The 15,270-nt window shown below is 46.5% G+C and overlaps 2 protein-coding genes across 13 annotated transcripts in view; both read right to left on the bottom strand.

Annotated features, from left to right (window-relative positions):
• The window catches only part of LOC129839162 (b(0,+)-type amino acid transporter 1-like), a 350,362-nt gene that overhangs the window by 18,770 nt on the left and 316,322 nt on the right, over positions 1-15,270 (bottom strand). The gene's annotated exons all lie outside the window — the stretch shown is intronic.
• The window catches only part of LOC129839159 (b(0,+)-type amino acid transporter 1-like), a 98,920-nt gene that overhangs the window by 18,770 nt on the left and 64,880 nt on the right, over positions 1-15,270 (bottom strand). For all 12 annotated transcript variants that reach the window (XR_008756991.1, XR_008756992.1, XR_008756995.1 and 9 more), the window contains 2 exons: positions 12,835-12,982; positions 1,579-1,821 (listed from right to left, as the gene is read on the bottom strand). Coding sequence is in view for 4 of the 12 variants with exons in the window: in XM_055906444.1 (XP_055762419.1) it covers positions 1,579-1,821; positions 12,835-12,982 (391 nt within the window). In the remaining 8 variants the exon portion in view is untranslated. The remainder of the gene's footprint in view (positions 1-1,578; positions 1,822-12,834; positions 12,983-15,270) is intronic.

Consider the following 15,270-nt stretch of genomic DNA (forward strand, 5'->3'; position numbering starts at 1 on the left):
GTCTGGTGAACAGTTTAGGGGTTAAGAGTCTGGTGAGCAGTTTAGGGGTTAAGAGTCTGGGGAACAGTTTAGGGGTTAAGAGTCTGGTGAGCAGTTTAGGGGTTAAGAGTCTGGGGAACAGTTTAGGGGTTAAGAGTCTGGTGAGCAGTTTAGGGGTTAAGAGTCTGGTGAATAGTTTAGGGGTTAAGAGTCTGATGAACAGTTTAGGGGTTAAGAGTCTGGGGAACAGTTTAGGGGTTAAGAGTCTGGTGAACAGTTTAGGGGTTAAGAGTCTGGTGAACAGTTTAGGGGTTAAGAGTCTGGTGAACAGTTTAGGGGTTAAGAGTCTGGTGAGCAGTTTAGGGGTTAAGAGTCTGGTGAACAGTTTAGGGGTTAAGAGTCTGGTGAGCAGTTTAGGGGTTAAGAGTCTGGTGAACAGTTTAGGGGTTAAGAGTCTGGTGAACAGTGTAGGGGTTAAGAGTCTGGTGAGCAGTTTAGGGGTTAAGAGTCTGGTGAACAGTTTAGGGGTTAAGAGTCTGGTGAACAGTTTAGGGGTTAAGAGTCTGGTGAACAGTTTAGGGGTTAAGAGTCTGGTGAACAGTTTAGGGGTTAAGAGTCTGGTGAACAGTTTAGGGGTTAAGAGTCTGGTGAGCAGTTTAGGGGTTAAGAGTCTGGTGAGCAGTTTAGGGGTTAAGAGTCTGGGGAACAGTTTAGGGGTTAAGAGTCTGGTGAGCAGTTTAGGGGTTAAGAGTCTGGTGAACAGTTTAGGGGTTAAGAGTCTGGTGAACAGTTTAGGGGTTAAGAGTCTGGGGAACAGTTTAGGGGTTAAGAGTCTGGTGGGGAGTTTAGGGGTTAAGAGTCTGGTGAACAGTTTAGGGGTTAAGAGTCTGGTGAACAGTTTAGGGGTTAAGAGTCTGGTGAACAGTTTAGGGGTTAAGAGTCTGGTGAGCAGTTTAGGGGTTAAGAGTCTGGTGAACAGTTTAGGGGTTAGGATCTCAAGAGAACAACAACAGTTGATGGTATCTAGGATACTAGAGGAGCAGGAGGCGGGGGCAGGAGGTGGGAGGAAGAGAAGGAGGAGACGAGGAAGAGGAGGAGAAAAGGGGAAGAGGAGGAGGAGACGGGGAAGAGGAGGAGAAAAGAGGAAGAGGAGGAGGAGGAGAACACAATGCAGGAAGAGGAGGAGGAGACGGGGAAGAGGAGGAGAAAAGAGGAAGAGGAGGAGGAGGAGGAGAACACAAGGCAGGAAGAGGAGGAGGAGACGGGGAAGAGGAGGAGAAAAGAGGAAGAGGAGGAGGAGGAGAACACAAGGCAGGAAGAGGAAGAGGAGGAGAACACAAGGCAGGAAGAGGACGGTGGGGGTCAAGTCATGGCTTTTTTAAATTCATCTTTACTCGATCCCAGGCATCCTCTCTTCTCAAAAGGCATTGGAGAAGAAGGTCAGAGGGGAGGGACCTTGGATCTTTTCCTCCAATATGATTGGATGCAAGGAAAGAATATTTAGATAGAGCCATGGTTTTAATTCAGTCCATTCAGGAAGTGCATGCCAATTTGTTTTCTATTACGATTTTTCATAATTCTACAAGTATTTACACTCACATATGCACGCTGCAGCCAGGCACTTGGTGACCACAATGGGAGGAGTGCATCCTGGGTAGAATGGCGTGGAGGCGTACTCTGCGAAGCTTAGGGCGATGATGGCGAAGGAGGAGGGCTTTAAGACCATGATTGTGCTCCATGAGTAGAGGTAGGCCATCACTGACCCAAAGGCCTCCATCAGGTACGGGTATTCCCCTCCAGACTTAGTGATCATGGTGCCCAGCTCCGCGTAGCACAGCGCCCCTGCAGGCAGACAGGCAGGCTCAGAGACAGACAGTTATTTGACACTAGTCCTACTGTTGCTTCAGGGGATTTCCTTCAGGGGATTTCCTTTCACCTGGTTGGCTAGGTCTTAATTGACTAGTTAGGAACTCACATGGTTGTCTATCTCTTAATTGACTAGTTAGGAACTCACCTGGTTGTCTAGGTATTAATTGATTAGTTAGGAACTCACCTGGTTGTCTAGGTCTTAATTGACTAGTTAGGAACTCACCTGGTTGTCTAGGTCTTAATTGACTAGTTAGGAGCTCACCTGGTTGTCTAGGTCTTAATTGACTAGTTAGGAACTCACCTGCTTATCTAGGTATTAATTGACTAGTTAGGAACTCACATGGTTGTCTATCTCTTAATTGACTAGTTAGGAACTCACCTGGTTGTCTAGGTATTAATTGATTAGTTAGGAACTCACCTGGTTGTCTAGGTCTTAATTGACTAGTTAGGAACTCACCTGGTTGTCTAGGTCTTAATTGACTAGTTAGGAGCTCACCTGGTTGTCTAGGTCTTAATTGACTAGTTAGGAACTCACATGGTTGTCTATCTCTTAATTGACTAGTTAGGAACTCACCTGGTTGTCTAGGTATTAATTGATTAGTTAGGAACTCACCTGGTTGTCTAGGTCTTAATTGACTAGTTAGGAACTCACCTGGTTGTCTAGGTCTTAATTGACTAGTTAGGAGCTCACCTGGTTGTCTAGGTCTTAATTGACTAGTTAGGAACTCACCTGGTTGTCTAGGTATTAATTGACTAGTTAGGAGCTCACCTGGTTGTCTAGGTCTTAATTGACTAGTTAGGAACTCACCTGGTTGTCTAGGTATTAATTGACTAGTTATGAGCTCACCTGGTTGTCTAGGTATTAATTGACTAGTTAGGAGCTCACCTGGTTGTCTAGGTCTTAATTGATTAGTTAGGAACTCACCTGGTTGTCTAGGTCTTAATTGATCAATCAAATCAAATGTTATTAGTCACAACTGCAGTGAAATCTTTACCTACGAGCCCCTAATCAACAGTGCAATTTCAAAAAATATGGATAAGAATAAGAGATAAAAGTAACAAGTGATTAAAGAGGAGCAGTAAAAAATAACAATATATACAGGGGGGTGCCGGTACAGAGTCAATGTGGAGGCTATATACAGGGGGGTGCCGGTACAGAGTCAATGTGGAGGCTATATACAGGGGGTACCGGTACAGAGTCAATGTGGAGGCAATATACAGGGGGGTGCCGGTACAGAGTCAATGTGGAGGTTATATACAGGGGGTACCGGTACAGAGTCATTGTGAAGGCTATATACAGGGGGGTACCGGTACAGAGTCAATGTGGAGGCTATATACAGGGTGTTACGGTACAGAGTCAATGTGGAGGCTATATACAGGGTGTTACGGTACAGAGTCAATGTGGAGGCTATATACAGGGGGTACTGGTACAGAGTCAATGTGGAGGCTATATACAGGGGGTACCGGTACAGAGTCAATGTGGAGGTTATATACAGGGGGTACCGGTACAGAGTCAATGTGGAGGCTATATACAGGGGGTACTGGTACAGAGTCAATGTGGAGGCTATATACAGGGGGTACTGGTACAGAGTCAATGTGGAGGCTATATACAGGGGGTACCGGTACAGAGTCAATGTGGAGGCTATATACAGGGGATACCGGTACAGAGTCAATGTGGAGACTATATACAGGGGATACCGGTACAGAGTCAATGTGGAGGCTATATACAGGGGGTACCGGTACAGAGTCAATGTGGAGGCTATATACAGGGGGTACCGGTACAGAGTCAATGTGGAGGCTATATACAGGGGGTACCGGTACAGAGTCAATGTGGAGGCTATATACAGGGGGTACCGGTACAGAGTCAATGTGCGGGGGCACCGTTTAGTTGAGGTAGTATGTACATGTAGGTAGAGTTAATTAAAGTGACTATGCATAGATGATAACAGAGAGTGGCAGTGGTGGGGAGGGGTGGGGGGGGGTCAATGTGTCTGGGTAGCCATTTGACTAGATATTCAGGAGTCTTATGGCTAGGGGGTAGAAGCTGTTTAGAAGTCTCTTGGACCTAGACTTGGCGCTCCGGTACCGCTTGCCGTGCGGCAGCAGAGAGAACAGCCTATGACTAGGGTGGCTGGAGTCTGTGACAATTTTCAGGGCCTTCCTCTGACACCGCCTGGTATAGAGGTCCTGGATGGCACTACCTTCTTTAGCGCCTTGCAGTCGGAGGCCGAGCATTTGCCATACCAGGCAGTGATGCAACCAGTCAGGATGCTCTCGATGGTGCAGATGTAGAACTTTTTGAGGATCTAAGGACCCATGCCAAATCTTTTCAGTTCACTGAGGGGGAATGGATTTTGTCATGCCCGCTTCACGACTGTCATGGTGTACTTGGACCATGTTAGTTTGTTGGTGATGTGGACGCCAAGGAACTTGAAGCTCTCAACCTGCTCAACTGCAGCCCCGTCGATGAGAATGGGGGCATGCTTGGCCCTCTTTTTCCTGTAGTCCACAATCATCTCCATCTCCTTGAAAACGTTGAGGGAGAGGTTGTTGTCCTGGCACCACACGGCCAGGTCTCTGACCTCCTCCCTATAGGCTGTCTCGTTGTTGTCGGTGATCAGGCCTACCACTGTTGTGTCATCGGCAAATGTAAGGATGGTGTTGGAGTTGTGCCTGGCCATGCAGTCATGAGTGAACAGGGAGTACAGGAGGGGGCTGAGCACGTACCCCTGAGGGTACCCTGTGTTGAGGATCTTTGTGGCGGATGTGTTGTTACCTACCCTTACCACCTGGGGGGCGGCCCGTCAGGAAGTCCAGGATCCAGTTGCAAAGGGAGGTGTTTAGTCCCAGGGTCCTTAGCTTATTGATGAGCTTTGAGGGCACTATGGTGTTGAACGCTGAGCTGTAGTCAATGAATAGCATTCTCATATAGGTGTTCCTATTGTCCAGGTGGGAAAGGGCAGTGTGGAGTGCAATAGAGACTGCATCATCTGTGGATCTGTTGGGGCGGTATGCAAATTGGAGTGGGTCTAGGGTTTCTGGGATGATGGTATTGATGTGAGCCATGACCAGACTTTCAAAGAACTTCATGGCTACAGACATAAGTGCTACGGGTCGGTAGTCATTTAGGCAGGTTACCTTTGTGTTCTTGGGCACAGGCACTATGGTGGTCTGCTTAAAACATGTTGGTATTACAGACTCGGACAGGGAGAGGTTGAACATGTCAGTGAAGACACTTGCTAGTTGATCAGCACATGCTCGGAGTACATGTCCTGGTAATCCATCTGGCCCTGCGGCCAAGTGAATGTTGACCTGTCTAAAGGTCTTATTCACATCGGCTGCGGAGAGCGTGATCACAGAGTCTTCCGGTACAGCTGGTGCTCTCATGCATGTTTCAGTGTTATTTGCCTCGAAGCGAGCATAGAAGTAGTTTAGCTCGTCTGGTAGGCTCGTGTCACTGTCTCGGCTGTGCTTCCCTTTGTAGTCTGTAATGGTTTGCAGGCCCTGCCACATCTGACGAGCGTCAGAGTCGATGTAGTAGGACTCGATCTTAGTCCTGTATTGAAGCTTTGCCAGTTTGATGGTTAGTTGGAGGGTATCAGGATTTCTTATAAGCTTCCGGGTTAGAGTCCCGCTCCTTGAAAGCGGCAGCTCTACCCTTTAGCTCAGTGCGGATGCTACCTGTAATTCTTGATTTCTGGTTGGGGTATGTACGTACTGTCACTGTGGGGACGACGTCATCGATGCACTTATTGATGAAGCCAATGATGAAGCCAATTGCACATCTTGTCAAAATCAATTTAAGTCTACTGGAGAGTGTGTGCCCTACCAACCCTTAGTAAACTTCTGGAAAAAATAGTGTTTGACCAGATACAATGATATTTTACAGTAAACAAATTGACAACAGAATTTAGGCACTTTTATAGTGATGGACATTCAACAAGCACAGCACTTACACAAATGACTGATGATTGGCTGAGAGAAATTGATGATAAAATGTTGTTGTTGCTGTCTTGTTAGACTTCAGTGCTGCTTTTGACATTATTGATCACAGTCTGCTGATGGAAAAACATCTGTGGCTTTACACCCCCTGCTATAATGTGTTATGGCTTTACACCCCCTGCTATAATGTGTTATGGCTTTACACCCCCTGCTATAATGTGGATAAAGAGTTACCTGTCTAACAGAACACAGGGGGTGTTCTTTAATGGAAGCCTCTCCAACATAATCAAATCAAATTGTATTAGTCACATGCGCCGAATACAACAGGAGTAGACCTTACTGTGAAATGATTACTTACAAGCCCTTAAAACTTCTTGTCAATACGGAGGCGCTGTTTTCACTTTGGAAAAAATCGTGCCCAAATGAAACGGCCTCGTACTCTGTTCTAGATCATACAATATGCATATTATTATTACTATTGGATAGAAAACACTCAGAAGTTTCTAAAACTGTTTGAATTATATCTGTGAGTAAAACAGAACTCATTTTGCAGCAAACTTCCATACAGGAAGTGAAAACTCTGAAAACGAGGCTCTGTTTCAGGGCCTGCCTATTCAACTGGCTTTTATTTATCGATATGCATGCACTTCATACGCCTTCCACTAGATGTCAACAGGCAGTGGAAGGTGGAATGAGGTGTCTAGCTTGATCTGAGGTCGAATGAGAGCTTTTGGAGTGACAGGTCAAGAATTTGCTTTGTCTTCTAAGGCGCTCGACATTGTCTTCTGAAAAGCGTTCGGTTTACACGGCGAATATCTCCGGCTCTGATTTTATTTGATACATGTGATAACAACATCCGGCGCCGAAACGAGATGGCCGCCTCGCTTCGCGTTCCTTGGAAAATATGCAGTATTTTGTTTTTTTATGTGTTATTTCTTACATCGGTACCCCAGGTAATCTTAGGTTTCATTACATACAGTCGGGAGGAACTACTGAATATACGATTAACGTCAACTCATCATCGTTCCTACCAGGAATATGACTTTCCCGAAACGGATCCAGTGTTTTGCCTTCCACCCAATACAATGGATCTGATCCCAGCCGGCGACCCTGTGCGACGCCGTAAAAGGGGAAAACGAGGCGGTCTCCTGGCCAGGCTTCGGAGACGGGCACATCGCGCTCCACCAACACTGATCCTCAGCACAAGGGTGCGTTCTGAGCCCTCTCCTGTACTCCCTGTTCACCCACGACTGCGTGGCCATGCACGCCTCCAACTCAATCATCAAGTTTGCGGATGACACTACAGTGGTAGGCTTGATTACCAACAACGACGAGACGGCCTACAGGGAGGAGGTGAGGGCCCTCGGAGTGTGGTGTCAGGAAAATAACCTCACACTCAACGTCAACAAAACAAAGGAGATGATTGTGGACTTCAGGAAACAGCAGAGGGAGCACCCCCCTATCCACATCGACAGGTCAGTAGTGGAGAAGGTGGAAAGTTTTAAGTTCCTCGGTGTACACATCACGGACAAACTGAATTGGTCCACCCACACAGACAGCGTCGTGAAGAAGGCGCAGCAGCGCTTCTTCAACCTCAGGAGGCTGAAGAAATTCGGCTTGTCACCAAAAGCACTCACAAACTTCTACAGATGCACAATCGAGAGCATCCTGTCGGGCTGTATCACCGCCTGGTACGGCAACTGCTCCGCCCACAACCGTAAGGCTCTCCAGAGGGTAGTGAGGTCTGCAGAACGCATCACCGGGGGCAAACTACCTGCCCTCCAGGACACCTACACCACCCGATGTCACAGGAAGGCCATAAAGATCATCAAGGACAACAACCACCCAAGCCACTGCCTGTTCACCCCGCTATCATCCAGAAGGCGAGGTCAGTACAGGTGCATCAAAGCAGGGACCGAGAGACTGAAAAACAGCTTCTATCTCAAGGCCATCAGACTGTTAAACAGCCACCACTAACATTTAGCGGCCGCTGCCAACATACTGACTCAACTCCAGCCACTTTAAAAATGGGAATTGATGGAAATTATGTAAAAATGTACCACTAGCCACTTTAAACAATGCCACTTAATATAATGTTTACATACCCTACATTACCCATCTCATATGTATATACTGTACTCTATATCATCTACTGCATCTTGCCATCTTTATGTAATACATGTACCACTAGCCACTTTAAACTATGCCACTTTATGTTTACATACCCTACAGTACTCATCTCATATGTATATACCGTACTCTATACCATCTACTGCATCTTGCCTATGCCGTTCTGTACCACCACTCATTCATATATCTTTATGTACATATTCTTTATCCCTTTACACTTGTGTGTGTATAAGGTAGTAGTTGTGGAATTGTAGGTTAGATTACTTGTTGGTTATTACTGCATTGTCGGAACTAGAAGCACAAGCATTTCGCTACACTCGCATTAACATCTGCTAACCATGTGTATGTGACTAATAAAATTTGATTTGATTTGATTTGATTTGATTTAATTACATCATAAAGTAGGTTTTTTCAACCGAGTTTTATCAGTTTATTCAACATTTATTGGGACTTTTGGATTTTTCCGTTCTTTGCGTCAAGAGAGGATGGGAATGTTAGCAGCCTTGGCTAGCATTGTGGCGCGAATTCGACAGAAGAAATGGACATTCTAAAACCAAACAACGATTTATTCTGGACCAAGGACTCCTTGTACAACATTCTGATGGAAGCTCAGCAAAAGTAAGAAAACATTTATGATGTTATTTCGTATTTCTGTGTAAAATGTTGATTCCTATTCTCCGCCGTTTTGGTGAGCGCTGTCTCGAAATAACGCAAGCTGTATGTTATGGTAAAGTTATTTATAAAAATCTAACACAGCGGTTGCATTAAGAACCAGTGTATCTTTCATTTGCCATACAACAAGTAATTTTATGTAAAGTTTTTGATGAGTTCTTTGGTCAGATTAGGTGAGTGTCCAAAATATCTCCGGAGATTTCTGGTGAATCGATGCTACGTATTCACAATCTATAACCAGGATTTGTAGCTATAAATAAGCACATTTTCGAACAAAACATAATTCTATTGTATAACATGATGTTATAAGACAGTCATCTGATGAAGTTGTCCAAAGGTTAGTGATTAATTTTATATATTTTGCTGTTTTTTTGCGAAAGCTACCTTTGCGGTGAACAAATGCGTTTGTGTGTTTGGCTATTGTGGTAAGCTAATATAATTCTATATTGTGTTTTCGCTGTAAAACACTTTTAAAAAATCGGAAATATTGGCTGGATTCACAAGATGTTTATCTTTCATTTGCTGTACACCATGTATTTTTCATAAATGTTTTATGATGAGTATTTATGTATTTCACGTTGCTCTCTGTAATTATTCTGGCTGCTTTGGTGCTATTTTTGATGGTAGCTGCAAGGTAAAACTATGATTTATACCTCAAATATGCACATTTTCGAACAAAACATAAATGTATTGTATAACATGTTATAAGACTGTCATCTGATGAAGTTGTTTCTTGGTTAGTGACTAATTTTATCTCTATTTTGTCGGTTTTGTGAAAGCTACCTATGCGGTGAAAACATGGTGAAAATATGCAGTTATGTGTTTGGCTATTGTGGTTAGCTAACAGAAATACATATTGTGTTTTCGCTGTAAAAGATTTTAAAAATCGGAAATGATGGCTGGATTCACAAGATGTTTATCTTTCATTTGCTGTATTGGACTTGTGATTTCATGAAAATTATATTATATGATATCCCTGTCCCGTTAGGCTAGGCTATGCTAGTCAGCTTTTTTGATGAGGAGGATCCCGGATCCGGGAGAGAGAGGCGGTAGAGGTTTTAACATGTTGATAGAAATGAGGTAAAACTGATTTAAGTTTCCCCGCATTAAAGTTCCCAGCTACTAGGCTATGCGTTTTCTTGCTTATGGCGGAATACAGCTCAATCAATGCTATCTTATCTTAGTGTAAAACTGATTTAAGTTTCCCTGCATTAAAGCCTCTGACTGTGGTGGTAAACAGCTACAAAGAATATAGATGAGAACTCTCTCGGTAGGTAATGTGGTCTGCAGCTTATCATGACATACTCAACCTCAGGCGAGCAATGGCTCGAGACGTCCTTAGTGCACCAGCTGTTGTTTACAAAAATACATAGACCACCGCCCCTTGTTTTACCGGACGCCGCTGTTCTATCCTTCCGGTACATTGTATAACCAGCTGTATGTTGATGTGGTCGTCGTTCAGCCACGACTCCGTGAAGCAGAAGATGTTACAGTTTTTAATGTCCCGTTGGTAGTTTAATCTTCCCAATTACTCGTCCATTTTATTGGCCAAAGATTGCATGTTTGCGAGCAGAATTGAGGGGAGTGGGGGTTTATTCGATCGCCTCCTACTCCTCAAAAGGCAGCCCGCCCTAAGGCCTCTCTCCGCCTCCTCTTCACGTGGGTCGGGGCCTGTATATCCTCCGCCTCGTCAGAGTCGTGAAAGAAGAAAAAGGATTCTGCTAGTCCTTTGGTGAGTAATCACAGTTCTGATGTCTAGAAGTTATTTTCGGTCATAAGAGACGGGTAGCGGCAACATTATGTACAACAATAAGTTACAAACAACGCAGATAAACAAACAAAAAAAACGATCAGTTTGGGGAACGTAAAACATCTGCCTTCTGTTCCGACGCCATTTTTGAAAACCCGTAGACACTGCGCTCTGGGAATTGGGAATAACAGCCCTGCACTAGTGACAGACGTTAACCAGTAGCTGGTCAGAGCCCTGTACTAGTGACAGATGTTAACCAGTAGCTGGTCAGAGCCCTGCACTAGTGACAGACGTTAACCAGTAGCTGGTCAGAGCCCTGCACTAGTGACAGACGTTAACCAGTAGCTGGTCAGAGCCCTGCACTAGTGACAGACGTTAACCAGTAGCTGGTCAGAGCCCTGCACTAGTGACAGACGTTAACCAGTAGCTGGTCAGAGCCCTGCACTAGTGACAGACGTTAACCAGTAGCTGGTCAGAGCCCTGCACTAGTGACAGACGTTAACCAGTAGCTGGTCAGAGCCCTGCACTAGTGACAGACGTTAACCAGTAGCTGGTCAGAGCCCTCTACTAGTGACAGACGTTAACCAGTGGCTGGTCAGAACCCTGCACTAGTGACAGACGTTAACCAGTAGCTGGTCAGAGCCCTGTACTAGTGACAGACGTTAACCAGTAGCTGGTCAGAAAATTGTTTGAATGAATCAGCAGGATTCATGTTAGGAGAGGAATTCCCTCCTAGACTCTTAATAAATCAGCAGGGTTCATGTCGGGAGAGGAATTCCCTCCTAGACTCTTAATAAATCAGGAGGGTTCATGTTGGGAGAGGAATTCCCTCCTAGACTCTTAATAAATCAGGAGGGTTCATGTTAGGAGAGGAATTCCCTCCTAGACTCTTAATAAATCAGCAGGGTTCATGTTAGGAGAGGAATTCCCTCCTAGTCTCTTAATAAATCAGCAGGGTTCATGTTGGGAGAGGAATTCCCTCCTAGACTCTTAATAAATCAGCAAGGTTCATGTTAGGAGAGGAATTCCCTCCTAGACTTAATAAATCAGCAGGGTTCATGTTAGGAGAGGAATTCCCTCCTAGACTTAATAAATCAGCGGGGTTCACGTTAGGTGCACTATGTCCATGTTCCTGTTTCCTGGTGTGGGGGGATGGAACACACTGACACAATCCTTCTCACAGTCAGGGTGCCTCCCAAATGGAACCCTATTCCCTAATAGTGCACTACTTTAGACCAGAGCCCTATGGAACCCTATTCCCTATATAGTGCACTACTTTAGACCAGAACCCTATGGGGTAGTAGGACCAGACCCATAGGATTAGGATGCCATCTGGGATGAAGCTCCAGTCCTTCTCACACGGAGCCCTTCTCACACGGAGCCCTTCTCACACGGAGCCCTTCTCACACGGAGCCCTTCTCACACGGAGCCCTTCTCACACGGAGCCCTTCTCACACGGAGCCCTTCTTACACCGAGCCCTTCTCACACCGAGCCCTTCTCACACCGAGCCCTTCTCACACCGAGCCCTTCTCACACCGAGCCCTTCTCACACCGAGCCCTTCTCACACCGAGCCCTTCTCACACCGAGCCCTTCTCACACCGAGCCCTTCTCACACGGAGCCCTTCTCACACGGAGCCCTTCTCACACGGAGCCCTTCTCACACGGAGCCCTTCTCACACGGAGCCCTTCTCACACGGAGCCCTTCTCACACAGAGCCCTTCTCACACAGAGCCCTTCTCACACAGAGCCCTTCTCACACAGAGCCCTTCTCACACCGAGCCCTTCTCACACCGAGCCCTTCTCACACCGAGCCCTTCTCACACGGGGCCCTTCTCACACGGGGCCCTTCTCACACGGGGCCCTTCTCACACGGGGCCCTTCTCACACGGGGCCCTTCTCACACGGAGCCCTTCTCACACGGAGCCCTTCTCACACGGAGCCCTTCTCACACGGAGCCCTTCTCACACGGAGCCCTTCTCACACGGGGCCCTTCTCACACGGGGCCCTTCTCACATGGGGCCCTTCTCACTTTGGTCATTCCTGATTTAAGAGAATCTTATCGTTCTTTCCCACCACTAGTGTCTGGTTAGAGATTACCCAGGACAGTGTTAGTCAGGTAATCTATCTCAGTTTATGGTGTCATTTAGTGTCTGGTTAGAGATTACCCAGGACAGGTCAGGTCAGGTAATGTGTGTGTGTGTCCTCACCCAGTGTGTGTGTGTGTGTGTGTGTGTGTGTGTGTGTGTGTGTGTGTGTGTGTGTGTGTGTGTGTGTGTGTGTGTGTGTGTGTGTCCTCACCCAGTGTAGTGTGTGTGTGTGTGTGTGTCCTCACCCAGTGTAGCCTGTGTGTGTGTGTGTCCTCACCCAGTGTAGCCTGTGTGTGTGTGTGTGTGTGTGTGTGTGTGTGTGTCCTCACCCAGTGTAGTGTGTGTGTGTGTGTCCTCACCCAGTGTAGCCTGTGTGTGTGTGTGTGTGTGTGTGTGTCCTCACCCAGTGTAGCCAGCACCCCGCAGGCGGCCCAGACACACAGACATGGTCCTACAGCTCCCGTTTCCAGCAGCACTGCCTTCGGGGAGATGAAGATACCGGAGCCGATCATGGTTCCTACGATCAGACAGATCCCACTCAAAAGGCCCACCTGCAGAGAGAGACAGGAAGTGGTTTTGACAACTTCCTGTGAGGGTGATGCAGGCGGTAGAACCAGCGATTAAACCCTCGTCTCCTGTTGGGAAGCTTTGTACATGTGAATGTTTCACCACTCAACCACGTCTCTTAATGTGTACACTTTGTTTTGACGTGTAATACCCCTGTCTCCTGTTGGGAAGCTTTGTACATGTGAATGTTTCACCACTCAACCACGTCTCTTAATGTGTACACTTTGTTTTGACGTGTAATACCCCTGTCTACATTACGTTTATGTAGTCGTCTGTTTATTGCATTTTGTGTTATTGATTGATAGAGATATATATATTATTTTTCTGGAATAAAATATGTCCTGTGTCACCACTCAATCAATGACAGACTGGCCCATGACAGTGTTGAAACACAGTGTAGTGTGAGTTAATGAGTAGTTAACTCAATGAGTCCCACTGTCACACCGGCGTGATTTCGAACTTCTAAACCCCTTTTGTGTGTTTCTTCTGCGTCCGTAGATACCAACCAGTTGTCTGTGTGGTTAACGGGGAAGGAGCTAGAGCGGGGTCTGTGTGGTTAACGGGGAAGGAGCTAGAGCGGGGTCTGTGTGGTTAACGGGGAAGGAACTAGAGCGGGGTCTGTGTGGTTAACGGGGAAGGAGCTAGAGCGGGGTCTGTGTGGTTAACGGGGAAGGAGCTAGAGCGGGGTCTGTGTGGTTAACGGGGAAGGAGCTAGAGCGGGGTCTGTGTGGTTAACGGGGAAGGAGCTAGAGCGGGGTCTGTGTGGTTAACGGGGAAGGAGCTAGAGCGGGGTCTGTGTGGTTAACGGGGAAGGAGCTAGAGCGGGGTCTGTGTGGTTAACGGGGAAGGAGCTAGAGCGGGGTCTGTGTGGTTAACGGGGAAGGAGCTAGAGCGGGGTCTGTGTGGTTAACGGGGAAGGAGCTAGAGCGGGGTCTGTGTGGTTAACGGGGAAGGAGCTAGAGCGGGGTTTGTGTGGTTAACGGGGAAGGAGCTAGAGCGGGGTCTGTGTGGTTAACGGGGAAGGAGCTAGAGCGGGGTCTGTGTGGTTAACGGGGAAGGAGCTAGAGCGGGGTTTGTAAGAAAAGCACAGATCCCTAAATGTCTCAGGGGACGTATTTCTTTCAGAATCGTCTGTAGAGTCAGAATGACGCACACAAGCAACAAAAAAAGGGGAAAATGTGACAATTAATCTACATATCACTGGAAAATTCCTCAATAAACTACAGAATGAAGCAGTAGTTCTATTGAGAGGTACCGACCCGGGTTTCCTGAGAGCCTCACGGTGTAAACTACAGAATGAAGCAGTAGTTCTATTGAGAGGTACCGACCCGGGTTTCCTGAGAGCCTCACGGTGTAAACTACAGAATGAAGCAGTAGGTCTATTGGGAGGTACCGACCCGGGTTTCCTGAGAGCCTCACGGTGTAAACTACAGAATGAAGCAGTAGTTCTATTGAGAGGTACCGACCCGGGTTTCCTGAGAGCCTCACGATGTAAACTACAGAATGAAGCAGTAGTTCTATTGAGAGGTACCGACCCGGGTTTCCTGAGAGCCTCACGGTGTAAACTACAGAATGAAGCAGTAGTTCTATTGAGAGGTACCGACCCGGGTTTCCTGAGAGCCTCACGGTGTAAACTACAGAATGAAGAGGTAGTTCTATTGAGAGGTACTGACCCGTAAACAGCTTTCTAACAATTCTCAGTCAGTCAGCTACTGTTGTCAGAGTCACTCAGTAACCCTGTGCACTGTACAGGACTATTCATTTACAGCTACCATACAGAGGCCTTGTACACAACTCAGGATGATTGATGTTGGTCACTCGAGTAGCTTATGTACTTGTAGCAAGCGAGAACATGAATGGAACCAGAATGCAGAGTCATACTTGGTCAGTTATCACATGAATGGAACCAGAATGCCAAGTCATACTTGGTCAGTTATCACACGAATGGAACCAGAATGCCATGTCATACTTGGTCAGTTATCACATGAATGGAACCAGAATGCCAAGTCATACTTGGTCAGTTATCACACGAATGGAACCAGAATGCCAAGTCATACTTGGTCAGTTATCACACGAATGGAACCATAATGCCAAGTCATACTTGGTCAGTTATCACACGAATGGAACCAGAATGCCAAGTCATACTTGGTCAGTTATCACACAAATGGAACCAGAATGCCAAGTCATACTTGGTCAGTTATCACATGAATGGAACCAGAATGCCAGGTCATACTTGGTCAGTTATCACACGAATGGAACCAGAATGCCAAGT

The sequence above is a fragment of the Salvelinus fontinalis genome, chromosome 40 (genome assembly GCF_029448725.1).
Source record: "Salvelinus fontinalis isolate EN_2023a chromosome 40, ASM2944872v1, whole genome shotgun sequence".
Lineage (NCBI taxonomy): Eukaryota > Metazoa > Chordata > Actinopteri > Salmoniformes > Salmonidae > Salvelinus > Salvelinus fontinalis.